Genomic DNA, 27,955 nt, shown 5'->3' with positions numbered 1-27,955 from the left:
TCCTAATGTAGCCTGAGGAAAACTATTTAAATCTCTGAATCTTTAGAATGTTCACAGTTTAATATATGTCACAGGTCTGAACAGATGCAGAAGCAGATCCCTAAGCAAAGCAACTAGTATCTATGTGATGGGTATAAAAGGAGTTTTGATCACAGTCATTATTGGGTTAAAATCATTCATAAATTTTAGATTTCTATAAATATATTTCTTATGTTTTACAATTTCTAATACAAGTGACTACTATTCATTATTAACCTTCAATTCTTCTTCATAATTCTCAAAATTATTTGCCCTGATTGTCTCTGATGTGATTCAGAGCAGCAGTTTTCCAGACTGTTCCACAAAGCCTGAAGATGCAATTAAGACTTTGTGAGCCAGCCTGCTCTACAAAGCAAGTTCCAGGATGGCCAAGGCTGTTACACAAAGAAAGCCTGTTAAAAGTGGAGTAGGGTGGGACTTTGTGATAAGTGCCTCATCCTCATCAAACAAACTGGCCTTTGCACCCAAAGTCATACCATCCAGCAGTTTCCAAACTTATAAGATGGCTCAAGACAATAACCCTCTAAAGAAGGTTATTTTGAGAATTTGGCTCTTTGAAACAAGGTTTTACTCTGTAGCTCAGGCTAGGCCAGAACTTCACAGCAATCCTCTACTTTAGGCTCCTGAGAGCTCAGATAATATGGTTAAACTACCATGCCTGAAGAGGCAGAGCAGTTTAAGGAGTGAGAGCTCTCAAGCTGGTGAATCCACTGAAAACAAGCAAAGTAAAAATGTACCCGTTAGTTTTTGCTCTCTAACAAGCTACAGCTAACGGTTTGAAATAGCAGCCATTCATTTACTCCACAATCTTGTGCTTTGACAACGGTCACCAAGCTGAGCTTTGCTGAGTCCAGCTTGTGGAGTTTGAGTCATCCATCCTGGTCGTAGTTAGGACAGATTGTTTCTCCTCCATGTAGTCACCTATTTCTAACTGGGTAGCCAATGCTTGACCTCATAAGGTAATAACATGGAAGGTCATCCTCAGTCATGAGAGTGAAAGATAGGTTAATACAGTTAATAAAGATAGTTCCAATATAGAAGGGGAGGTATCCAGAAGCTTCACCTCCAGCTGTGGGGGAGCTACTGTCACAGGAGTGCTGAGGAAAAGAGATGCATTTTTCTTTCATTGGGGTTGGATGGAGCCATTGGTAGGTTACCCACACCCCAGTGGATGACCACCATACACAAGTTCATATGGGCAGCACTGTATTTAATGGGATGGGAAGTAGATGGGAGATATGTTAGAGAGAACCAAGGGGAAGTGGAAAGAGAGAATGGGAAAGGATTATGACCAAGATACATTGCATGCATGTAGAAAGTTTCAAAAAAAGATATGATAGACAGTGAAAGTCATGATGGTGTTAGGGACACTTTCTGAAGGTGTGCAGGAGAACACCAGTGAAAACAGAGCCTGAAGGAAACACTCTCAAAAAAGGAGTATGTGTGAGGTACACAGCTATTAGGCAATTACAAGTTTAGACCAACTGGTTTTTTTTCTTTTTTCTTTTCCTATGACTTCTTCAACTCTCTGCCCCCTCCCTTTTCATCAATCTTGTTTTTCCATCTTCTAGAATTCTATTCGTCATCTTTTATCTTCTAGAAATTTCTTTGGAAAGCCTTGGGAACTACCTTAGCCTCCTGCCAAGACAAAGACTTTGTGAGCTCACAGATCAACGAGTTTCTGGTTAGTCCCAGCCAGCTCGGGGACCAAAGACAGGTGGGACCCCTTGCCAGTTCCCTCTTCTTGTCGTGGCTCTTAATCCTGTCCCTAATATGGGACAACCCCAGTATGTCTTATTAAGCAGAATTATTCATTAGTGCATAGAAAAGTGCAAAAGGTTTTATTTCCACAAAATTTTTAAAAAATGTTTCCTCGTTTAAATATCAGTACCTCAGTTTTTTGCCAAGTTTGTTGTAGAAATACTGAGAAATTAACTTCAAACATTCTTGCTCTGTGATATCTTAGTGCTGGTTTCTTAAAGTATGATGATGACCATCAAGATCATTAAATTTTCAAACTGAGTGACCTTAGTGGTCATCCAGGAAGAATATGAGCTGAAACTAAGCAGTATAGGGAAGTATTTTTATTTAGTCCCTGCTCAGCCTGGGCTGCACAGCATGTGTCACTGTGGGGGAAAGGAGGGGTTGTACTTAGAACAAGGGGAAGGGTCCCCACCTTTTTAAAAAATTGCTAGTAGAAAGATATTGTAGCATATCTGGCTGCATTTCTTCCCCAAAATTCTTGGATGTTTATGTTTCTCTCAAAGTCAATAGGAGAAATCACTGAACTTCATTGAGTGCGTGAGGCTGCGTCTCTACCACTGTTCTCTCCTTGTCAGCTCTCATGACCACCAATCTCTGTGTGTGATGTTTCTAGCACTTCTGCTCCATCAGGCTGCCCCTTTTCATTCAGATGTACGCTAGGAAACAAAGTAACTTTGTGTCCAGGGTAAGCATCCAATAAGGCTCTCATTCAAGCTCTTAGAGTTTCACAAACTATGACAAGCCATGACATTCCTCTGAGAATCTCAGACACCTTGTTTGTTTTCCTTGAAGTTAGTGAGTGTCCCACACATTCAATCCAGTTTGGAATGCCATGTAAGTGAGTTAAGTGCTGAAGTGCTGGTGCATGACACTGGGCACCTCACAAGCATGATCATCAACCAAGTAACACTCAACTGTCAACCTTGGTGCTCCATAGCTTGCGTACCCCCAAGGTAAAACTGGGGAGAAAGGAACACAACAGAAAATTCACATTATTCATGAACTTTACTGAGCATTTTCAGAGGGGAGGGAAACTTGAGGTTGAAACTATATATGAACTGGAGGAGAAGAAGCACAGTGCTGTGAGGCAAGCATAGAAATAGTCTACACAATACAAAGAAATGTGTGTCTTAGAGTTGAGACTAAAACAACAGGCTATCAAACGAGGTGTGCCTTCCACTGATAGAGGTGAGGCTTATGTGTCAGAATTTAAAATGGTGTCCTAGTTGGCCTAATGAAGTGTGACAGCATCCATGAAACAAAACTATAATCAATGAACCGTGGTGACAAGATTCTTGTATGAATCATAAGGACAAGAACCATGGTGACATCTACATTGGGCAAACAAGGTGGGAAGGGCCTAGATCACCAGAATATGAAAACCCAGCCGTCAAGAATTAAATCACCTCTCGTATGACGCCATTTCAACAGTGTAGTGGTTCGTCTAGTTTTTTTCAATAAATGTTATTGGTAATAATGTATTGCCTAGTTAAAATTGCTTTAAAATTATGGGTTTTAGATGTTTTACACACACACACACACACACACACATACGTGCGCGCGCACACACACACACACACACACATACATGCAAGCAGCTACAGGTATTTAGGACAACAAATATGATATCCAGCCTGATTTGAATATCCCACAGAGTAGACGTGTATCAGAGCTTCACGTTGTATCATTTAAATAAATGTGTTCCTTATCTTTCAACTGGGAATAAAAGTAAGAAACAAGAACATTAGTCATGTGTCCAAATTCTTGAGTGTCACCTGTAGACTTCAGGATGCTCTGGCCTTTGTGATCACTCCCTCAGCTCTCTTCAGTGGCTTCAGGCCTTTGCACATTTCGTTAGAAGCTCTCCCTCTTGGGAATCCCAGCAAGTCATGTTTTCACTACAGTTAGGGCCCTGCCTCTGCTTATCTTTACTGTGTTTACGAATGAATCTCTAGCTACCCTACTTACATCATCACCAGCCTCTCCTTCTCCCCTTTCCTGGCCTCTGTAGCACTTGTCACACCCTGGCATACTATAGTGTTCCTTTTTGCCACATAGCACTCTAACTGGCTATGAACTCCACAGGGACAGAGATTTCAGCATTCTCTCCACTCAGCCCTGAATCCCCAGTGACCAGAAATGTGTCTGACACACAGTGGTAGGTATTCAGTATTTATTGAATCCACAGTTGCACTAAAAAATCTGCTCCTTCTGATTTTAGGGAACAACATCTATTGTAGGATACTGCGCTGAGAACCACTTGGATACTGTTTTAAATGTTCTTAAAACATTCCAAGATAAGGAGAAATTTTTTGTCAATCGATGTAAGGTAAAGGAACAATTTTTTCTGAAGGTCATAGTTACCTCAGGGACAAACAATACTTACTTCTTCAATGAAGATCACTTGTCCATACTATCCTTACCCTTTGTCCTCAATTCTTAGCCTTGACCTTGCAGGACAGCCAGCTATGTCACGAGCCTACTCCATTTTCTTTGACAATAGTACTGTCAAAGAAAGCCTAAGTGTGCCTGCATTTGCCCCACCACAGCTTCAGTGATGTGAACCCTACTTCACTGAAGGAAGCATGGGGTAGAGGTTAAGTGACGTGACAAGAGTGTCATGGCCCCCATCACAGTCCTGGCTGTTGTCATTTGTGTGAGCAAGGGCGTGTCAGCTTTAGACTCACTGTAATCATCCCAACCAAGTTAGTTAACCCCTGGTGGTGCTCCACAAGATTTAAAACAAGATATGAGAGAAAGATTTCTTTACATGAGTTATAGCTCCCTTTTATCCATTTTCTTGTCTTCAGGGTATTTTTTCTGGGAAAAAGAGCCTGACTAAGACTGACCTCATCTTGATCTATGGAGCTGTGGCCCTCCATGCCCCAAAGCAGCAACTTCTAGCCAGGCTTGATCAAGACATCATGGAGCAAATCTTGCTTCTCTACAGCCAATGTTCCCAGGTAAAACCTGTCACAGGACTCCCTCTACCTCTGGGCCCAGACCTCGCAGAAGCTCAGCTCCTAGAACAATTACCCAGTCTGAACTGACCCTAACCAAATCAATAAATGAGATCCAGCCTGTTAGGGAGCACACCTGTGACATTCAGTAGTATGCTCCATATATTTATTTTTTAAGGTGAGTAAACTGTGCCATTTATCCTGCTACTCAATCTACCTCATCATCTACCACTTCTCCATCTGCATTCACCCCTTGCACCTGGACCTTCTCAATTCTTTTCCATGCCGAGAATGAGACCAACCTCACAGCCACCAAACTGAGTTGCAACTCATCTGACCATTTCTTCCCCCAATCTCTTTGCTTCTCTCACGTACCACTTTATACATATTGCCAACTCGAAGCCACATTGCTGGCTATGGTCAAGCTGACCCTCCTAAGAATCATGAAAGACTTGAATTCAAAGTTCAGCTTTGCATCATGGGTCTCCAGGATGGTTGATTGAGGAGGTTGGAGGAGGAGTCCGCACACCTGTAAGCTTACGAGGCTCATAAGTAATTCTTATCCGAAAGCCAGTGTGGAGAGGGCTCCCTAATTATTTCCACACTTACTCCCTTCCATTGCTGGTCCTCTTGCTGTCAGGATCTGTCAGAATTCTGCATTGCTGTGGACAAAATACCACACAGAGAAATAACTTAAGGGGATGACGTTTTAATCTGGCTTGTCCTTTCAGAGAGTTCTCTCCATGGTTGCTTGCCCCCCCCCCCCCCCGTGTGCTTGCATAGACTATCACAGTAGCAGGAGTATATGTTGAAGTTTCTCTCCACAAGAAGGAGGGGGAGGGGGAGAAAGAGGCACCAACAAGACAAGCCTTATCTCCTGAGCTCAGTCCCACCTCCTAAAGTTTCCAGAACCTCCCAAAATAGTGTCATTATCTGAATCCAAACACAAAAATTGAGCCCCTGGAGGACACTCCATATTCAGATCATAACAGTGCCCTGGGCTCATATTCCTGTATACATGTGATAAGAATAGGTCTGTATGGAGTTCATAAGATTATAGATATCAACAGATGTCAGGAGACTGGTGCAGAGCCGTAAGCCGCATGCCTTAGTCACCAGAGAACTGCCTAAAGAGTCTGTTAAAGGCACTTATCCAGTAAGTAAGTTTTTAGAAATGGATGGCAAGATCTGGATGTTTATCCTGTTCCTCATATTTCTCTACTTCTGGTGAAATGTATCCACATTGGGGAGAACAACAGAGTGGATCTCACTGATCTCAGATACGGCTTTCAGGAGCTCACAGAAAGTAAGGTGTTACAGCAGGGAATCAAAGTAAAGGGTTAGGGTACAGGAGAGCAAATAGTCTAGGTCAGACCAGCTGTCTGATCGATAGCTGTCTCAGCTCTGGTTCTGTAAACGTTCTAAGAAAATTGTTAGCACTGCCATCACTTAGGGGAGCAATTTGATTCCTGTGAGGACAGTCTATGAGGTGCAGCCTCACCATCATTGATAATCACCCTCATCTCAAGGACAATCTGTCTAGCAAGGTCACTGTCACTTAGGGATGACTTCAGTCTCCTGTGATAGAAATGCTCACCAATAAGTCATGTCATTTCTAATATCCAGTGTAACTTCAGAAGAGAATGAATCAGGAAGGGAAAAAACACCTAAAACAGAGGCGGGAGGCAGAGCCTAGAATCAGTTATGCCGATGACTGCGGCTTTCATTTTATCAGGACCTGATTGAGTTACCCTCGAATCTAATAAGGAACAATGAGGATTTTTTAATTATAAAATGTCATGTGACATATTAATTTTTCCACTGAGGAAATGCTACAAAAATAAAAGAAAAATGGAGATAAAGATGATCAAGATGAATATGAATGTATTTTCAGAGTAAGAAACTGCAAAAATAATATATGTCAAAGTGATATGAAGAAAAAAACATAAGCCTTGTAGGGAAATGTGACTATGAAATTATACTGAAAATAATTAATATAGCATAGACACTCTTAAAAACGAAGCTAAAACCCTAATCTTTTAAGTAAAAATAAAGTCTGGTGTGTTACTATATGCCTGTAATCATAGCGCTTGAGAGGATGTGGGGCAGGGTGATGAAGAGTTTGAACATGTGAAAAAAATCAGTACTATACTAGCAAATAGAATTCAAAACTACATTAAAAATCATACCATAACCAAATTTATTTCATTCCAGAAATTCAAGGCAATGTGGCATATTATTGGACTCAATGACAAAAATCACATGATTGTCTCAGTAGATAAAACTTTGACAAAGTTTGATCTCCTTTTATGATAAAATCTTGAAGAAACTGGGAATTGAAACAATATATATCAACATAGCAAAGGCCATATCTGACAAAGTTATTGCCAACGTGATATATACTTGGAACCATCCCCTCTAAAATCAAGAAGACGTCAAGGGAATTTATTCCACTCTTAATAAAGTACACTCAATCTTAGATAGAGCAGTAAGACAAGAGATGCAAATAGGAAAAGAAAAGGGCAAATTATTTACAGCCAACATGGTCTGATACTTTAAAGACCCTAGAATTCCACCAGAAATCTCTTAGGTCTGATAAACGGTTTCAACAAAGTGTCAGAACACAAAATCAGTGTACAGAAATCAGTAGCTTTTCTACATACCAATAACAAACTTGTTATAAAGAAATCAAGAAAAAACATCCTACTTACTATCACTTCAGAAGAAAAAAATATTAAAAAGTACTAATAATCAAGGACGTAAATGACACCTAAAGTGAAAACTTTAAGACACTGAAGGAATTTTTGAAGACATGGAAATTGGAAAGACATGACATGATTATGAATTAGCAGAATGTCATATTGTGAAAATATCTATAGTATAGGAAGCAATCCAGAGATTTAAAAGAATCTCCATTTAAAAATCAATCTTATTTTTCATAGAAATAAAAAAACCCATCTCTGATTCATTGAACAAAAACGACCCCCATAGGCTCATAGGGAAAGGCACTATAGTAGCTGTGGCCTTGTTGGAGGAAGTGTATCCCTGGGCTCTGAGGTTTCAAATGCTTGAGCTAGGCCCAGTGTCATTCTTTCTTCCTGCTGCCTGCTGATCCAGATGTAGGACTCTCAGCTACTCTCCTGCACCATGTGTCCATGCGTGCTGTCATGCTTCCCACCATGATGACAATGGACTAAACCTCTGGACGCTAAGCCAGCCCCAGTTAAATTCTTTCCTTTGTAAGAGTTGCCATGGTCATAGTGTCTATTCACAATAAGAGAATCTTGACTAATACACCATCCTAAAATTAATATGCAACCAAAAGAGGCCCCAAAACCCAGAGGTCTCCTAAGTGTCACAATATTTGTGATCTCAAATTATACCAAAGAGCCATAGCAATGCAAGCAATGCAGTACTGGATCAACACAGGCACATAGATAGACCAATGGAAAAGAATGCAGAACTGGGAAACAAGCTCTCATAACAACCACCATCTACTCTTTGCCAAATGTGTCAAAAGCTTAAACTGGAGAGGGAAAACTCCCCTCCATTTACCATGCTCATAAAACTGGATGTAAACATGTAAAGAATGAAAAGGAATCCATATCTCTTACTCTGCTTTCATGTGCATGCATACTTGGACACACACTCTCTCAAAATCAAAAGGCCTTAATATATGACACGAAACTACGAAACTTCTTGAGGAGTAAGTCAACAAAACTTTAAGGAATAAACAGAAGCAAGCATTTTATAAAAATGATTCAAATTACAGGAAATAAACCTAAGAACTGACATTGAAATTGTGAACCTGAAGCAATCATCTACCTGGGGACCAGCCTACAGAAGAGTACAAAGGGCTTACCAACTCTACATCTGATAGGGAGTTAGTATATAGAATCTACAGAACATCCAAAAGTCAAATACTAATATGTCAAGTCATCCAATCAATAAGTTGGCTAACGAATTGACTATGCAATTTTCAAAGAAAAAAAAAGAAACAGTCAATAAATATTTTTAGCCAGTATTTTTAAACATCTTAGTCACAGGGGGAAAACTCAAGCGAAAACTGCTTTAAGATGCTATCTCATAGCTGGATGTGGAGCACACCTTTAATCCCAGCACTAGAGAGGCAGGGACAGGTGGATCTCTATGAGCTCAAGGCCAACCTGGTCTACAAAGCGAGTCTGTGACAGCAAAGAGCTGTTACACAGAGAAACCCTGCCTTGAAAAACTTTTTTTAAAAATTCTATCAAACCCAAAGAAAAAAGGCTCTTTTCAAGAAAACAAATTAACAGCAAATGATGCCAAGGATGGCAAGGAAGAGAAAAACTGACAAGCTTCTGTTGGGCATGTACACTGCCCAACCATGGCCACCAAAGTATGGAAAATTATACAGAGGTTCTTCACAAAACCAAAATTTGGACTACTGTATGACACAGCTCTAGAGCCTCTGGGTATATAGTAAAAAGCCTCTCTGCATAGCACAGGGACAACTGTGCATCCATGTTTATTGCACCACTAGTCATAATACCTGAAATGTGGAGTCCGCACACGTGTTCATCAGCAGACAAAAGGAAAATACAATATGTGTATGCAATGGAATTTTGTTCAGACAAAACAAAGAATGAAATTACTATATTTTCAGAGGAAAAAGATTAAACTAGAAGTTATTGTTAAGAAAAGACAGACAAATATTGCATTTTCTGTAATATGTAATATATTTACATATATGTGTTTGAATTTATTTATATACATGTAGTCATAAAAGTAGAAGGGTTTGAGTCCCAGAATCTGTCCTGATCCCCCTCTGGGTGGAGTCTCTCAGAAGACATCTATGTTGGGCTAATATCCACTTATAAGTATATATACCCTGCGTGTCTTTCTGGGCCTGAGTTACCTCACTCAGGATGATCTTTTCTATTTCCATCCATTTGCCTGCAAATTTCAATGTTTCTTTGTTTCTAATAGCTGAGTAGTATTCCATTGTGTAAATATACCATAGTTTATTTATCCATTTGTTGGTTAAGGGACATCTAGGTTGTTTCCAGATTCCAACTATTACGAATACATCTGCTATGAACATAGTTGAGCAAATGTCCTTGTTATATGATGGAGCATCTTTCAGGTATATTCCAAGGAGTGGAATAGCTGGGTCTTCAGGTAGCACTATTCCCAATTTTCTGATTTCCAAAGTGGTTGTACAAGTTTGCACTCCCACCAGCAATGAAGTGTTCCCCTTTCTCCTCACCCCTCCAGCATGTGCTGTTGCTTGAGTTCTTTATCTTAGCCATTCTGATAGGTGTAACATGGAATTTCAGAGTCATTTTAATTTACATTTTCCTGATGACTAAGGGCATTGAGCATTTCTTTAAGTTTTTCTCGGCCATTCGATATTCCTGTTTATCTCTGTACCACATTTTTATTTGGATTATTTGATTTATTGGTGTTTAATTTCTTGAGTTCTTTATATGTTTTGGGTATTAGCCCTTTGTCGGATGTAGGGTTGCTTGAAGCCAGACTGTGGGTGGAGCGCTGAGATTGGGGGAATGTAGGACCTGGAAGGATCAGGAGCTCCACAGGGAGACCATAAAAGTAGGTGTATCTCAACCCAGGGGGCCCTTACAAACTGATGCACCAACCAGGGGCGATGCATGCACAGAGCCTAGACCCCTGTCCAGATGTAGCCAACAAACAGCTCTTTCTCCACATGGTGAGGAGAGGGACTGCTGCTGAACATGCACTCTGGCACCCACGATTTGATCTCTACCCTTTGGCAGGATGGCCTTGCAGCAGACAGAGGAGGGGACTAGACAGTAGGAGAGAAGCCCCCCTCGCATCCCTGTCAGACGTCTGTGCTAGGAGAATAGGGCAGAAGAGGGAGAAAGGGGATAACAATCAGGGTGTAATGTGAGAAAAACATAATAAACAATTTAAAAAGTAGAAGGGAATTGTGATAAGAGAAGCACGTGTTTAAAGGAAGAGGAAGAGTGCTCAGTAGCAAGCAATGGAATATATGTATCATGAAAGCAAAAGAGAGAACCAGTTAGCGGCAAGGAGAGGGGATGGGGAGGCTGTGGGGAAGGAATCTAGAAGAAAGCATGATGATTTACATACATGAAAACATCACAGCAAAACCCATTTCTTTGTATCTAGCAAAAAAAAAAGAAAAAGAAAAAGAAGAAAGCAGAAATTTAAATCATCTTGGGCTACATAACAAGACCCTTTCTCAATATAATTAATTAATTATAATTAGAGAATGCAGTCAGATGTGGTGGGGTATGCCTTTAATCCCAGCACTCAGGAGGCAGAGGCAGGTTGATCTCTGAGTTTGAAACCAGCCTCGTCTACAAAGTGAGTCCAGGACAGCCAGGACTACACAGAGAAACCCTGTCTCAAAAAATGCAAAATATATATATTAGAGAATACATTTTTAATTATTTTATTTTTGTACATATACTTTTATATATACAATAGATTACCTATGGCAAGAAGAACCATGATACAATCAGGAATTATATAAATGTTACATTTTTAGTGTTTTGGCTATTTGTATTTGACAACCTTGAAGAAAACATCTTTCCTGTATTGGTGCATCTAAATTTCTGATTGTAAATCAATCTCCATCACATATTGTCCTCATCAACTCAGAACATCTATCTAGACCTAAAAACATCTTAACCCCTAAACAATTAAGCTTCATTGTAAAACTAAGCTACCTGGTCTTCAACTCCCTCAGAGACTTAAGAAGGAGTAAACTTGATTATCTGAGTGTGCTAGGAGTGCAGGTTAGCAGCTTTCCAAATGAGAAGATGGCAGAGACAATTTTCTACCTGAATAGCCACCTAAAATTCTCTATAATGTTGGAGCATCTTCTTCAGCCTTCTGGCCCAATATATCTGACAGACATATTTGTGAGGCAGGAATTATTAAGGTACTTGCTTACCCTGTCTTGGCAGAGTTTGGCCATCGACTCTGCCTGCATCCGAGCTTGGCCTTTTTTTGGCAGAATTCTGTCTGTGATAGAAATGAGGACATTTTACCCAGTGGCTAGTTTGTCACATTTGAAGCCATCTCCATAAGTAGGTTCTTTGATGCTCATCATCTTCTTTGAGGTAGGCTGGGTGTTGCCAGGAGTTAACTTGTCTCTCTGTCAATGAATCTTTAAAGTAATTAAAAAAAACAATTTAAATGCCATATTCTGCATGTCTCTGGGGTTTTTGAAGACCTTCTCTTTCTATAGAGTCATATTTATCTGCTGTACCTAAGGGGTGTATTCTTGTGATAAAAGTAGACTAGCAATTGACATGACCATGATTTAATCTACTAACATTTAATTAGTATAACTTATTTCTCCTAAACAGCTTGATAGCATTTTCAAAGCATTGGAAGTAAACCTTGTATTATAATTTCATTATATGAGTACAATAACTCAAATTGAGTATATAGATATAGATATATAGTGTGTGTGTGTGAAAAATAATCTTACATTTGAATTCTATACCACTGTATCTAAAACATATTTTGCATCTATATACAAAATTCTATATCAGAGAATTAAAAATATCTTGTGAGTGACAATTGAAGCATTAAGTTGAGGAGTAGATTCATTAATCTACTTTTTGTTCTATCTTCCCTGTACATTTCTATATTCCCTTTTCTTTCTTTTTAACCACTTTCTCCAAACAGAATGTCAATGTCCTGTATGCTCCAAGGAATGCATCCTGTCAGGTCTGATCCAATGTCAGTGTCTGATTCTTTTGTTCTGAAAGCATATAATTTCTCACAAGCACTATACAGTTCTAAAATTATAAGTGTACAAAAGGTATGCATGATGCAAAATCAATTTAAAAATCAGCAGTCCTCCTATATACAAGTGACAAAGAGGCTGAGAAAGAAGTTAGGGAAACAACACCCTTCACAATAGCCACAAATAATATAAAGTATCTTGGTGTAACGTTAAGCAAGAAAGTGAAAGATGTATATGAAAGAAACTTGAAGTCTCTGAAGAAAGAATCTGAAGAAGATTTCAGAAGATGGAAATATCTCCCATGCTCAGGGATCAGGAGAGTCAACATAGTAAATATGGTCATCTTACCAAAAGCAATCTACAGATTCAATGTAATTGCCATCAAATACCCACACAATTCTTTACTGACCTTGAAAGATAATTCTCAACTTCATATGGAAAAACAGAAAACCCAGAATAGCTAAAATGATCCTGAACAATAAAAGATCCTCCAGAGGAATCTCCATGCTGAAGAATACATTTTTTTAAATCGCACTTTACCTTGAAACACCTGGATTCAGTAGTAAATGCTAGGTATTAAATGGTGGAGGGAAGGTTGTTTGGAGGCCAATGGGCAGGTGCCACACAAGGCTTAGACAGAGTGGCTGACAGCACACTGTAAATGAGCTGTCCTGTGGCTTTCCATTTTGTAGCTTTGCCCACGGTTTACTCCAGGAACCTTACTACCTTTCTTCCTGCCAGATTTGCCTAGAGCCTTTTTAGCCTGATAACCCCATCTGTACCCTCCTTGCTGTTGCTCTTCATAACGTACCTGACAGTGACACAGGACTCCTCTTGGGGCTATCCTCCAGCTTAAGGGCTGTGTCTTTGGGGGTTAAAAAATGTCTATGGTTATTGCTAACTCTGTATCTGCTTTTGTCTTTACTTTTTCAGGTTCTGGGAGTGTCTGTGATAAATAAGGTAGGAGATAGCAGATAGAAGATAGATGATTCATAGATAGATAGATAGATAGATAGATAGATAGATAGATAGATAGATAATGAGACAGAAAGAAAGAAATGCATGCATACATTGAGCATACTTCTCCGTGAGAAGTATGTCGGGTGCAGATGACCTCTTGATATAATTCTACTAAAAAGATCTCAACATCCAACTCATTAACCCAATTTGAAGCCACTCTCCATAAGCCTAATCTAAGAACAAATAGCTATATTAAGGGCAGCTTAGAAGTATAAACCATTGCAGTGCATTTCAAGTTGCAGGCTGTGAATCCTCACTCAAGGAGGACCAGGTTATCAAGTTAGTAAGTCACAAACAGCAGAATGTTTAATGAAACAAAGTAAAGGTAAAAGGGTAAACAGTGCAGTGCACATAACAGTATTATTATTAAATTTTTATCTCAGTGTCTCTTAGATTTTGTTTGTGCAAATAAGTCTTCATTGTTTTATTTCCCTCTGTGGTTTATGGTTATTTAACGTTTGAAAATCACAGCTCTAGACAAACTCCAGTGTATGTAGGAAGAGATTGATCTTCATGTCCTAACTTTTCTACCACTCAGACCCTAGGTGGGAAGTGGAGATGGAAAAGGGGAGTGAATATGTCACCCATCGGTCACATGTTTGTAGACCCAGGCCTGGTGCCTGAGACCTTGCCTTTTACCTGGGCCTATTTTGCTTCAGGACATGGATCTACAAATGAGTTTCACAAGAAGCGTCATCGAGGTAGGCATCGCTGTCCAGGACGCTGAGGACCACAAGTTCCGGTTTACCTACAAGGAGATGTTGATCGGTTTTATGCTGGTGCGTGCACAAGAAAGAAGAAAGTGCCTCCCCCAAACCCCCAGTGTTCCATGTAAAAACGTTCGGCACCACCACGAAAGACACGTCTTGCATCTTTCTGATCCAAGGCACCCAAACACCCAAGCCTTTCTGAATATTTTGTCTCTTTTTTGTGTGTGTTTGTGTGTGTGTGTGTGTGTGTATGTTAACAGGACTTGATAAAGGATGAACCCCTGAACTCCTTAGCCAGTCCTGTTCGGTGGAAAGCCTTAATTGCCATCAGATACCTAAGGTAAGAGAAATCCTTGTTGTTCTCTCTCTCTCTCTCTCTCTCTCTCTCTCTCTCTCTCTCTCTCTCTCTCTCTCTGTGTGTGTGTGTGTGTGTGTGTGTGTGTGTGTGTGTGTGTGTGTGTGTGCATTCATATGCCTAGTTCACTAGCTAGACTGTCTAGCCAGTTGGACCCTTTTCTCTGCTCTCCTGAACATTAACCTATAAGTCTCTTCCCAGCCAGTCCTGGGGTTACAGGTATACAACACCATTGCAGCATTTTTATGTAGGCTTCCAGGAACCATTATATGGGTTCCAGGACTGCAAACTCAGGACCTCATGTTTGTTAACCATTAAGCCGCTCCCCAAGCCCAAATCTTTCTCATGCTTACTGAAATTGTATTTTCTCCCTTTCAACTGCCTCCTATCGACTGACTTATCTATCAGGATAGACTCTTGTACATCCTCCCCAAAATAAACCCATTTTTTCAGTTGGAGTTGACAAATGACAGCTTTTTCTCACCTTCTAAAGAGCTGTCAAATTGGCTAAGACATTGATCATTTTGATAAGTGATAGGGTCAAACAACTACTCAGAGAAGTCAGACTTATTGATAAATGAGAGTCTTAAATTCCTCCACAAAATGAAATTTCTCATCCAAGATCTTAGCCTGCAAGCAAATTTTAATGTTCAAATTAAAAACTTAGGAAATATCTAACCACACCATAGCTCCAGTTAGCTACCACTGATAAACCTGACAAAGAAAGTAGTTTTGTGCAAGTTCATAGACTCATATTCCCCACTATAGTTTTAAAAATTGCACCGTGTACTGCTAAAATTTGAAAAGTAGACAAAAGTTAAAATAACAAACTCATCCATAATGCCCCTCTTGACATATTTGACAACATCTTTTGTGCCCTTATCTCTGGCCCTCATTTCCTTCACAGAAAGGATACCCTACATGCATAAGACCTTTTACCCTGATTTTCCTCACTTCCTGTTATGGCTTCCCACGTTATTATCAACCCTTTAAAATGACATTTTTCTTTAGTTTTATATATGTCTGTGTGTAGATATAAATATACTCAAGATCACCAAACCAGCATGAAATATCAACTCTCACCCATTAGGATCATTATTACCTAAAAAGAAACAAGTGTTGGTGGGGGTAGGAGAAAAGAGAATCCTGTACAACGTCTTTAGGTATGGATAGTGGTGCATTATGAAAAATAATATGGAATTTTTGACAGAAATTGAAAATAGAATTACCACATAATCCTTTAGTCCCTCTTGTAGGTATATACACACACCCCAAAAAAATGAGATCACCACCTTGTAAAATATCCAGTGTTCATTGCAGGGCCTTTCACAAAAGCCATAGTGAAAGAGCAGCCTAAGTATACATAGACAAAACTGTGGGAAAGATATACATAATAGAGTATTATTCAACCTTAAAAAGAGACTACTTTGTCCTTTATCAGGATGTTATGCCAAGGAAAACAAGCCAGACATGGAAAGCAAAAGTGCTATTGGGTTTCCCTTATATAGAAAATCTAAAGGAAAAAAATCCAATACAAAAAAAATAGAGAATAAAACAATGGCTACTAAGTGCAAGACCTAGGGCAATAAGAAAATGCCAATCAAGGAATATGGAGTAGCATTCCCTATGATGAATAAGTCTGAAGATAGTGTGCCACATTTAACAGCTCTGCATCTAAATGGCGTACTAATTCAAGATTTCATCTGCATGAATAAATTGTAGCTGATCTAACTACAGTGGGGGGCTATATGACCTATTATATGAGATAATTTGTTTTTCTATAGTAGTTATACATATAATAAAATTAATATTAATATAATTATACTATATAATTATAAATGTATAACCAACATATATACTTCTAAGATGCACACAGTAAATGTATCTGAAGAAAATAAATGATTACCCTTCTTTCTTTACACTGAATGGTCTTGGCATCCTTATCAAAAGTCAATAATTATATTATTTGAGGTTTTATTTCTGGGCTCTCTTTTCTGTCCGAGAGTGTTCATGAGTCTACTTATACATTTCTACTGCGCTACTTTGATTCCTGTAACATTACAACAAGTTCTAAAATCAGTAAGACCTGGGTACAAAGTAGTTCATTGATATCATGCTTGCAGAGCATACATAGAGCCTTGGGGTTGATTATCCAGCACTAAAAAATGCATGTTATCTTTCATTCTATCCAATATATCCAGTACATTATCATTTCGCCATATGTTCAGTGTTTTTTAATCTACATTATCTTTTTTATTATCAAAACTTTTATAGTATCAAAATTTTACTATATATCACACTTACATGATGTCTTAATTTACACTAACAACTCCCATGGCCATGTGGGGCTAATGGCAACACTCAGTTTGTATAGAGCTAGACTATTCCTTAATCACACACAAAGAGGTATTGATCGTATGGGGCCAATGTGCAGGAAAAGATAACCTGAACACTAACAGAAGGAAAGTCAGGGGATGCTAGAAATGTCAGCTGTCAACTATGGTGTCATTTTCATTTACAGGTGCATGCCAAAATTCACTGAAGTGTAGATTTTGCATGGGTGCAGTTTACTGTAGGTGCTTGACATCAGTATGCTAATTTAAGAAGATAATCAGACAATGGCAATGAGAAGATGGTACCACTAATCACTGACTCACACCCCTCTCAGAGTCCCTCTCACATTTTCCCAACAGCATCTCCATTCTGTTTTCTTAGTTTGGAAGCTCTGAATTATACCTTATTGTCATGATTTACATTTTTACAAATTTTAATGAATGGGCCTTGTTGATTTGTTTTGTTCTGTTTTGTTTAAGACAGAGTTTCTCTGTGCAGCCTTGGCTGCCCAGGACTCACTTTGTAAACCAGGCTGGCCTCGAACTCGCATCGATCCCCCAGCCTCTGCCTCCCGAGTGCTGGGGTTAAAGGTGTGCGCCACCACGCCCAACGTGAATGGGCTTCTTATGTTGAACTAACATTTTCATTTTCCCAAGTCATGTCAAGTTTTTTTCTGATAACCATACAGTAAATGTTTGGATGGAAGGAAAAGAGGAGGGAGGGGATAGGAAAGGAAGGAGGGAGAGGACCAAATTGTCCCATCCCTCACTATCTTTGCTGTTTGTTTGTTTGTTTGTTTAACAGGAAATGCTCACAATAAGTATTTGTCATTAAGACCAGTAGTGGCTTTAACAGATATTAACAGTGTTTTAATGGTGTTTAATAACTTCCCGGTATGCCAAAGAGCACTGTACCCTTAATCTGTCCTACTATCACCACCTCTCTCAATATCTCAAAAATACTTCAGAAACTGTGATCTGCTCAGCCTTCATAGACACATCTTGGGCGCTCTCCTGGCTGGTTTGTTGGTAATTCCCTCTCTTCCTCCACGTGGTTCTCATTTCAGCAAACTGAAACCTCAGCTCTCCCTCAATGAGCACCTCAATATTCTTGAAGAGAATATTCGAAGGCTGCTGCCCCTTCCGCCTCTGGAAAAACTCAAAAATGAGGGCGAAACGGACAAGGACAAGGAACGCATTAACGTATGTGACTGGGCTTGAGAAGAGAAGCCCCCACGGAACCTTTTCACTGCCACCCTAAGACTAACAATCACACTTGGTTTCAGTTTCTCTACGAACGCTCTATGGATGCTCTAGGAAAACTTCTGAGGTCCATGATATGGGATGACACGGATGCCCGGAACTGTGAGGAAATGTTCAGCGTGAGTAAGGCCAACACTCACAGTGGGTGCCCAGCTCCCGGAAGTGTTGGCTAGGTACCACAATAAGGAACCCCAACCCACCTTCTCCACCGAAAGAGATCCAGCACGACCCACCTACACTACCATGTAGGGCCAATTTTTTTTTTAACAGGCAGGTGGACACCCAGTTTATAGAAGCAGAGAAAAGGGGACAGTGAGGGAAAAGGGAAGGAAAATCAATGGCAAGTGAAGAATATTAAGCAAAGACATCCCTTCTTTGCCCAACAGCTTCTCCGGATGTGGCTTGTTTCCCAGAAAGAGTGGGAGAGAGAAAGAGCGTTCCAAATCATCTCCAAAGTCCTAACGAATGACGTTGAGGCAAGTACTCCCTGAAGAGGAGATGGCACTGCTGGTGAACTGTGGGGGGCCGCTAAGACTCTTGTCTGGTAGATCCCAAACCCCAGATAGAGGGGTACGGGCAGAGCCGTGGGTGGGGTCTCCCACCTCCAGAACTGAACCTGCGCTGTGGATGCTGTGGATGTTCACTCAGTCTTCCATGGCCCGTGAGGAAGCAGGTACTTTTCAGGTGCTCGAGAATGAACTTCCTTCTGAGGGCCTGTAGAGAGACAAGGCACCTAACACGGATGTACCCTCAAGCCGCCCTATCACACAGGTGCCCCTTTGATCCTTCAGGCTCCACAGAACTTCAGAATCGGGTCACTCCTTGGGCTCCTGGCCCCTCATTCCTGTGACACCCTGCCCACCATCCGTCTGGCAGCTACTAGCTCCACTATTGGTCTGTTCCATGCAAAAGGTGAGGGAAAGGTCTTGTTTTCTTAGCCTGTGACTCCTGCCATGAATCTTTATTTCAATAACTACCTCCTGCCTCGCCAGCTCTCAATTCTAATATCTTAAGAATATCTTAGTTATGTCACAGAAGTCTTGTCTTTGGGATTTGTAACAAATCAAACTTCCGTCTTTGTGACTCCTTTACTTTTTTTAACCTGTTTGTTTTTGTTTTGGGAAAGGGTCTCTCTGTAGACCAGGCTGGATTTGAACTCATCATGTAGACCAGGCTGGCCTGGAACTCACAGAGAGCTGCCTACCTCTGCCGCTGCCTCCCGTGTGCAGAAACTAAAGGTGTGCATCACCACACCCTGTTTTCTTGTTTTGTTTTAAGTCTCACCATACTATCTTGGCTAGCCTGGAACTCACTATGTAAACCAGGTTGACCTGGAACTCACAGAGATCTACCTGTCTCCACCTCCAAAGTGCTGGAATTAAAGATGTATACCATTATACCCAGATTAAATAAATAAAATGGAAAATAAAACCTAACACCAAAGCATTACAATGTTTTTAGGGGGCCTGGAGAGATGGCTCAGAGGTTAAGAGCACTGGCTTCTCTTCCAAAGGTCCTGAGTTCAATTCCCAGCAACCACAGGGTGGCTCACAACCATCTATCTATGAGACCTGATGCCCTCCTCTGGTACACATGCAGACAAAACATTGTATAAATAATAAATAAATGATTTTTAATACACAGACTCAGAAAATTTTTAAATTTTCTTTTAAGCTTTAATTTTTCCCTCCCTCCACTCCTCCCAGTCCTGTTATCACGCCTCCACCTACTGCTCCTTTCTGACCCTTTTCCTCCTGCTGGGTGGCCTCCTCCAGCCTTCATATGAGGGTTTGTGCCTAGTCTTAGTGCTTGATATCCCTGGGATATTTTTTCTTTCTTTTTCTTTCTTTAATGATTTTGTAAAGTAGGTAAAAATATTTTGAAAGTCTCTGGTTTAAATCACTGAGAAGATGAACTTATTAGCAGTGTCTCTACATCCTGCTTTTCCCCAGAAGAAAATTGCACAATTATAGTGCTACATCATTTTCAGAAATCCCTAAGAGAGCATTCAGTGAATATGTTGTTTTGTTCCCAGATGAGAGACAAAGACCTCAGCATCCCAGTTACACGTGAATAACTGTCTGTACTTTAGAGGAAAAATTGGGGGCTCTGCAGTTAAGAGCACTCACTGCTCTTCAAGAGGACCTGAGTTCCATTCCCAGTATCCCTATGGTAGTTCATTCTGGTTCCAGGGGATCCCAGGTCTCTTTTCCTGAGTCCATGGAACCAGGCACACATGAGGTACATTGACATACATGCAGGAGAAACATCCATGCGCATTTTTGTAAAATGAAAATAAGCATTTTCAAGAGAATTTTAAAACTTTGTCTCAATTGTGTTCTCTGGTCAAGGTGCCGCAAGGGTAGATACATCAACAATGGTAGCTCTGCATTGCGGAATCATAGCTCCACAGAGATCACGTGTACTGCGCCTACGTTCAACACTGGCTAGTCACCATCTAGTTCAAGAGAAGGGGCACTCTCAAGAACAAAGAGTCAGAATTGTTATTTTATAGTTACTCTTCCTGTAGGGTACGTTGTTTTCCTAACACGTACCGAATTCCACTCCTCAAGCAGTTGATTATTAAGTTCTGCCTGTTGAGGGGGTGCCTCCCCCGACCACCTCCACCAGAAAAATATGATGAAGAGGCCAGAAGCAGGAGAATCACAAGTTCAAGGCTAGGCCGGGCTCTACATGGAGGCCCTGGGAGCTGTCCCAGGGGTTAAGAGCGCTTGCTGCTTTGGAATGAGGACCTCAGTCCAAATCCCCAACACCCACTTAAAATGCTGAGCATGGTAACACATGCCATAGAGCCAGCAGTTGGTAAGGAAGAGACAAGAGGGTCCCCGGAGCTTGCAGGCCACCACGTCCAGCTCTAGGTTCAGTGAAAGGAAGAAAGCAATGCATGTGAGAGGAGAGCACCTGGCATTGTAGTACACACACACACACACACACACACACACACACACACACACACGAAAGGAAAGAAAGTTATGTCAGACAGGAACAAGTTCAAATTTAGACTGCCTTATCTTTAGTAATTAATTAACTTACTATTTGGATGGGAAAAACATGTGTACTATTAAACATCAACTAGGTACAAGTAACTACTGTGACACTTAATTCAAGTACTCATAAACACCCAATGTGTTGTAAGATAAGAAATTAGAAATTGGGAAATATAGCAGAACTTAAGTTTATCACCACTAAAAGTACTGAAGTAGGGAGAAAGAGAGAAAGAGAGAGAGAGAGAGAGAGAGAGAGAGAGAGAGAGAGAGAAATAGATGATAGATAGATATGATTCTTTGTTTTAAAAAAAGGAAAGAAGCAAGGAAGGAAGGAAAAGAGAAGGGAAGAGTAGAGAAAAGAAGAGGAAAAATGAGATATCGTGATGTAGCCTTGGCTGGCTTGGAACTAACTCACTTTGTAGATCAAGCTGGCCTCAAAATCACAGTGTTCCCATGTGCCTCTGCCTCTTGGGGTGCTGGGATTAAAAGTGTGTGCCACCAGCCTGGAACAGTGGTGGGCGCCTGTAATCCCAGCAGTCAGGGAGGCAGAGACAAGCAGATCTCTGTTCTAGGCCAGCCTGGTCTACAAATCGAGTCCAGGACAGCCAAAGCTACACAGAGAAACCCTGTCCCAAAAAATAAAAACAAACAAAAGGTGTGTGCCACCATGGCTATGGGTACATCGGGTTCTAGTCCATGTCTGTTCCATTGCGCTAGGCTGCCTGCCACAGAGTCCACCAACATTCCATTTCCACAGTTAATACACATTCACATGACAAGCAAGAAACCATTACTGCTTAGGTCTATTTATAAAGTGTTACCAACGATGAATTATGCAGTTGCTGATGAATTTTCTATTAAAATTGTTTCTTTTTAACTTTCCCCAAGGTAATTCAGCACAGAATGAAAGTTCAAAAAGATCAATAGTACTAGCAGTTCCTAAGGCCCTGGCATCCGTGGCAGACAAGCACAGGTTCAAATTCAGAAGGCCCTATCTTTAGTAACTGTGTGACCTCAGGCAAATGGCTCCACACCTCACTGCCAGAGCTTCCTCACTTGCAAAAATAGAAACAGGAAAGGGAACATACCTCAGATGACCTCTCTGGGCCGAAAATGAGATCATTGCCTGCAGAGGGCTTAGCATGGAGCTACCTGCAGAAACTACTTTTATGGTCACCAGCTCATCGGAAAGCCTTTTCCATGTTTAGCTTTAAAAAAAAAAAAAAAAAAAAAAAAAGCATCCAACAGCCAAATTACTGTCACATAAAAACACAGCCAGACTTTTTTTTTTTTAACTCCGTCTGGGTTTTTGAAAAATCTGTCTTTCTGCCTTTGCTGACTGTAGGCATTTGCCTGGAGATGGACAGACTACAAGGCTTGCAGGAAAGGCTGGAATCTGATGATGAGCAGGTCCACATCAAGATATCCTCCAAAATAGCCAAGGTAATGAATGTGAAAGCCTGGCCCCATAAACAAAGCTACCTCTGCCTTAATTTCCAAGTGAGTAAGCTATTGCCTCCCCCAATTTGAAGGCAGAAAAGCAATGATTTAGATGTTCACACTAACCTTTCAGAGAGACCTTTTGTTCTGTCAGTTACTGAGATAACTAACTGTGAGTACACGTTCCAAGTCCTCAGCTGTGATTAATGAGGCCATATGGGAAACATTTTGAATCAAGTGGCCTCTGAAAGGGTTGGCACTGGAACAGAATGGACAGAGAAAGTGTTTTCCAGTCAATCAGGTGCCCCTCTGTACACTGTATGAAATACTTTTGTCTTCTTCAGGCAACGAATGATTACAGCTTATTTCTTAGTTATTCTGATGACTGACTGATGAATACTGTCATTTGTTCAACCATGTATTCATTCATACCTACCATTTCCTGAACACACAGCATATGTCAAGAGCAACCCTAGGCTCTAATAAAAGGGAGCAGTATGATATTGTATCTTAGTCTGGGGAGTCTGAAAATAAACAAAACATCAAGTAATAATAACTGAACAAAAGAAAATCAAGTAAAAATAAGAAATAGGTAAAGATGACTGTCTGAGGGAAAGAGAGTCCAGTGAAATCAGTGGAGCATGGCAGCATGTTTACAGAGTGGAGAAAAGTATGTGACAGGGTGCACTTGTCATGATAGGTCTAGAAGATCCAAAAGGACACTGCCTACTGTCGGGAGAGTGGGATGTGGGAGAGAATAAAAGCAAAATTACCAAATGCAGCTTGAAGGAAGCTGCAAGAAGCCAGTTGTTGGGTGAGATAGCTTGGATCACGGTGGCAGCAGAAGGAAAGACAGTGAAAGCTTGCTGAGAACGGGGAAGAGCTGTTAGCTCGCAGTGTATCATAGAAGCGTGGTACATTTGTCTTGGAACTGGACTAACTCACAAGCTGGCTTTCGTCAACAACTGCTCACAGCAAATAGTTCATTATTTTCAACCAAACATCGTCAGACCATTTAACATTGGGGGAGGGGAGTTAGTTGTGTATAGGAATATGTCTTCATGTCGATAAATTACAGCCAACCCAAAATCATTAAAAGCCCAAGATGATGCCCCTGGGATCTCCTTTACTCCACCTGGCAGCCCCACCCTCAGTCATCAGCAATACAGTCAGACATAGGCACTTTTATCCACACAGTGCTATCAGTCAAACATTCTAAATTTCCCATACCAAGAGACCAAAGTTGCAGTTTTTTATTTCCTTGACCCTTACTGACTGATCTTAATAGTGAACAATGGATACTGCCAGCCACTTGACTATTCATCATGGTTTCAGGATACATGACAAATTCTCCTGAACTTGAAATATATTTCTATAATATGTATAATGTGTGTGAAGGTACTATCATACATACATATATATATATATATATATATATATATATATATATATATATATATATATATATATATATTCTCTATTGATTTCTCTTCTGCAATATGCCATAACTTTAGATTTGGAGAAGAAATTGCCACAGCAGGCTTGAGATTCAAAATAAATATAAAATGATAAAAGAGGCCACACCAGGTAGAATTTCTTTAGAGGCAAAAAAAAAAAAAAATCTAACTGGGTCCTACTTTCTCTAGTCTCCATGGTTTCAGTCATATGCTAAGCATTTGGAAGCACCATGGTTTCTGTTATCTACCGTAGCAGTAGGTTCACTGTCTAGATCTAAGAGGGGGCCGTGTAATAATGCATTTGTGGCTACGTCCTCAGATTGTCTGCAAAGTCATCCCCAATGAGGAAATCCAGGTGTTCCTGGAGGAAACCCTGGATGGTCTGGAAACTCTCAACCCCACATGCACAAAGGCCTGTGGCATATGGATGATCACTGCCCTGAAGGAGCATGGAGCTGTGCTGGAAGATCAGGTGAGTTGACAACCAGCCGTGTAACCGAGCAGGACTGTAGCACCTCTGCAATGCCAAGTCACGTGTTCATACTCTTCTTCCTCTAACCAAAGAGCTTCAAGGACCTCAGTAGAGTCCTAACCTATATGTTAACACAGGTGGATAGCCTAGCTAAATCTATGATTAGAACAACTTTCAAAACGCAGTAGATTACCTGCCTAACACACCCAAAACCCTAGGTTCAATCCCCAGCACGGTATAAACTGGGCAGAGTGACACATGTCTGTAGTCTTAGCACTTGGGGGATGGAGGCAGAAGGTTCAGGAATTCAAGGCCATCACTAGCCACATATGAACCTTGAGCCTCAAGGCCACCCTGGGATACATGAGACTTTCTCTCTCTCTCTCTCTCTCTCTCTCTCTCTCTCTCTCTCTCTCTCTCTCTCTCTCTCTCTCTCTCACACACACACACACACACACACACACACACACACACACACACACACACACACACTCAAGTGGTTCCTACTCTGTCTGGACAACGAAAACAGTTCTAGGCTGAGAAAGAATAGGTGTGTGCTTCCGAGATGGCCACCAAGCAAGCCCTGGGAGGGTCTCCACTTCACTGCTGCTCTTCATACTGCTCTTTCACACCCTTAAGAGTGTGTCACCTGGTCAGCAAGGTTGACAATGGGTTGGGGAAAGGGCTCAGTCCTGTGTCACAGCTGGGAATTTAAGCAGGAAGAAGATAATTTAAATTGAGGATTGTCCTCTAAGTGCCCCAACTGGAGACACTCAAGTGAAAGACAAAACACACACTACTCCAAGATGAACAAACAACAAAGAGAACTGAACTGAATGAAAGCATCTTATCCTCACATCCCACTGTCAACAGCGCTCAATTACACAGCATTGAATAAGGTTACCCAAAGTCACTCCTACCCTAATTACTTTCCTATAAGTTGATTTTTAAAGCATGACAAACCACGTGCTGGGCAGGAGGCTAAATGGGGGGAAATTTTAGCTGAGTACTATGAACTAGTTGTGTGTTCGTATGATTGCCATAAGGAAATTGGTTTGCAGAATGTGGTAAAGATTTCGAAAAGAAAATTAAACCCTCCCAAAGTCTCATCGAACTGGGATAATCACTCAAGGGATCTTGCAGTGTTTTTGAATAATTGAGAAAATGTTAAATGGTTAAAAAATGTTATGCTTATAATAAAATTTGATTCAACTATCCATATGAAATAAGAAAAAGAAACTTATAGTAGGGCAAAATACCTTTGCACAGTTGCATGCCATTACCCGTACTGAAAATCTGAATATACACACACACACACACACACACACACACACACACACATATATATATATATATATATATATATATATATATATATGTAATATATATACACATATGTGGGTGGGTGGGTGTAGTGTGTGTGTGTATGTGTGTGTGTATGGATGTGTGTGTATGTGTGTGTGTGTATGGATGTGTGTGTGTATGGATGTGTATGTGTGTCTATGGGTATGTGGGTATATTCCCCACTGTCACTGGTTACCATCAAATTCAGAAAAGTGGCTTGCATTCATCATCCTCGGTAGCTGGCTTCATCTCTTCTGTAAAATCATCCTGCTTTCATTACCCCTGTTCTCATGTTTTTCACTTTTCCATTTGCATTGTGACATTTCTCTCAAGGATGCCCTGATCTACCATGACTGCCTTGCCCTGTGAAATTACTGCATACCTTTAAGACCCAGACCCCCAGCTCTATCAAAATGTTCCAGTTGCTTCTGGACCACCATTTGCCTTATACCACCTGAAATCTAGTCCTTTGGGTAGATGACCGAAATACTTTATCCCTCTTTTCTGTCATAAAGAGGTGCATCTTTTTCTTTTTCAACTTATTTCCCTATAGTACCCATTATAATATCCAGCACATTGTACCTTTCCTCTAGTGCTCACTAAGCTGGGCTAAAACGACAGCCAGTTCACCAGTAATATTGAGTCATGCATAGGAACAATTACTGTCTTTTACATTATTGGCAATTCATGAGCCACCCAGCACAGTGTGAACAGCACCGTCTCTGTACCCTTCCTGTAGCAAGAGAAAGTAACAGCTTCATGCTTCCCTCTTAGCTTCTGGAGATCCTGAGCACAATTTACCATCACATGCCAGTCCTCAGACAAAAGGAGGAAAGTTTTCAGTTCATGCTGGAAGCCGTCTCCCAGATCGCCAGCTTCCACATGGATGTGGTTGTTGTCAGCCTGCTCCTCAAGCCTCTGCCCTTTGACAGGTAGAGTCTAATGCATCTGATGCACTCTCCACGAAAAGGCCATTCACAAGGCTCCAGGGAGGATGTATTGTTTGAGAGAAAGTCAGCAAAGCCTGACAACATTTCACCTGAGCAATTGTTAAATTGATACTTGAACCACATGGAATATTTTTTCCAAGCATTTCATTGTACACAAAAGAACTCATCTTAAAATAAGAATGCACCTCATTTATAATAAGAATAAGTAAATATTGAAAGTAAATATTCCTCCTCTTTCTGGTTACAGAGACTGCACCAGGGTGAGAGGTTTCCATCTATTTGGACATTCACATGAGTCTAAAACCCAAAGCCAAAAATGCAGAGCTGTTAAATAAGCCCTAATTACTGCCTCCTGACTTAACAGTCTATCTTTGCAAGTGTGATTCATCATAATGTGGTTTTAAAGTAAGTCAGACAGAAAAGCTCACCATCCAGAGCTGTGCCTTACCTGCCAACTTCCTGATTTGTCACCCCAGGGACACCAAGACACTGTGGAAGGCATTGGCTGAAAATCCAGCCTCCAGTGGCAAACTCCTGAGAGCCCTCATAAAGAAACTGGAAGCCAGGTTGGAGGATGACATAGCCGGGATAGATGCAATTTCAGTAAGTTAGACATTTGATCCCTTGTCTCTGTGTATGCTCTACTCTGCAACCTGTTCCCACCTGGTCCCAGGTGATGGAGTAGTAACCATACTTTTAAAGTGCCCTATATTTACTACAGTCTAGTTCATATTGCAAAAAATGTGGTAGCAGCATTGTCTTTGGTTGATCATTTTTTGGAAGCATATTTCTTATCAGCCCAAAAGAAATTATATTTCCAAATTAATCTTCAATATATTCAGATGGCTGTCATCATCATTGCCATTGTTGTCATCATTGTCATCGTTGTTGCTGTTGTTGTTGTTGTTGTTGTTGTTGTTGTTGTTGTTGAAAATCCCCAATGCTCCAAAACATACCATATTCTATGTGTGTCTACCTGAAGTCATAACACCAGTATGGTAGTCCTAAGAAACCCAGCCTGTTGAGTAGTTTAGAGACCAGTTTATGGCCATTTTTTTTGTGTGTGTTTTCACCATGGACATGCTTAAATTAG

General features: G+C 40.6%; 1 protein-coding gene across 6 annotated transcripts in view; it reads left to right on the top strand.

The window, feature by feature from the left end:
* The window catches only part of MROH2B (maestro heat like repeat family member 2B), a 61,712-nt gene that overhangs the window by 24,029 nt on the left and 9,728 nt on the right, over positions 1-27,955 (top strand). For 5 of the 6 annotated variants that reach the window (XM_084783537.1, XM_084783539.1, XM_084783535.1 and 2 more), the window contains exons 19-32: positions 1,640-1,756; positions 4,025-4,132; positions 4,614-4,766; positions 13,444-13,470; positions 14,190-14,309; positions 14,501-14,580; positions 17,996-18,131; positions 18,215-18,310; positions 18,578-18,667; positions 18,983-19,103; positions 22,545-22,642; positions 24,416-24,568; positions 26,687-26,844; positions 27,339-27,465. In XM_084783537.1, the coding sequence (XP_084639663.1) occupies positions 1,640-1,756; positions 4,025-4,132; positions 4,614-4,766; positions 13,444-13,470; positions 14,190-14,309; positions 14,501-14,580; positions 17,996-18,131; positions 18,215-18,310; positions 18,578-18,667; positions 18,983-19,103; positions 22,545-22,642; positions 24,416-24,568; positions 26,687-26,844; positions 27,339-27,465 (1,584 nt within the window). The remainder of the gene's footprint in view (positions 1-1,639; positions 1,757-4,024; positions 4,133-4,613; positions 4,767-13,443; positions 13,471-14,189; positions 14,310-14,500; positions 14,581-17,995; positions 18,132-18,214; positions 18,311-18,577; positions 18,668-18,982; positions 19,104-22,544; positions 22,643-24,415; positions 24,569-26,686; positions 26,845-27,338; positions 27,466-27,955) is intronic. The other variant, XM_084783536.1, reaches the window with a different exon arrangement.

The sequence above is a fragment of the Acomys minous genome (genome assembly GCF_964271855.1).
Source record: "Acomys minous genome assembly, chromosome: 5".
Classification (NCBI taxonomy): domain Eukaryota; kingdom Metazoa; phylum Chordata; class Mammalia; order Rodentia; family Muridae; genus Acomys; species Acomys minous.
Note: the sequence above shows the minus strand (reverse complement) of the source record. Positions and strands in the feature narration are given on the sequence as shown.